Source organism: Trachymyrmex septentrionalis, unplaced genomic scaffold (genome assembly GCF_001594115.1).
Source record: "Trachymyrmex septentrionalis isolate Tsep2-gDNA-1 unplaced genomic scaffold, Tsep1.0 C3250511, whole genome shotgun sequence".
In the NCBI taxonomy this organism is placed as follows: Eukaryota; Metazoa; Arthropoda; class Insecta; order Hymenoptera; family Formicidae; genus Trachymyrmex; species Trachymyrmex septentrionalis.
In genome coordinates this window covers 1-323 of record NW_017302295.1, presented here as the reverse complement: position 1 = coordinate 323, position 323 = coordinate 1, and the positions used below count along the sequence as shown (strand labels likewise).

General features: G+C 38.1%; 1 protein-coding gene across 1 annotated transcript; it reads right to left on the bottom strand.

Moving 5' to 3' along the window:
* Nucleotides 1-5: 5 nt before the first annotated feature.
* Nucleotides 6-320, bottom strand: LOC108747905 (glucose dehydrogenase [FAD, quinone]-like; the record flags this gene model as incomplete). The annotated part of the gene is made up of 1 exon (XM_018486181.1): nucleotides 6-320. A coding segment is annotated over one exon (315 nt), but the record flags the coding sequence as incomplete, so codon positions are not given.
* Between the last annotated feature and the right edge of the window lie 3 nt (nucleotides 321-323).

The window sequence follows — 323 nt, the reverse complement described above, 5'->3', positions numbered from 1 at the left end:
GCGGTAGGATCTCCCTTTGCTCCCATTTTGCAAGTTCCAGAATAGTGAAAAAGCGTGGAAGTCAGGAGTCTTAACATGCATTCCCAATAAGCATTAGAATCATACTCATAGTCATGGCATTCAGTACAAGTAATTTGCAACAACTGAGAATTCAATGCCTGCATCGCCTTTGTTTGACCAAAATTTAATGCAGTTCTAAGACCAGCGATCATTGTCTTCATATCATTTGGATCGTTGAAATAATTCAGCGTAATCTCTGGTTTAACATTAACGTCGTTAGCCAATAATGTTATTCGACCACGACTTTTTGGTTTCATCAATAT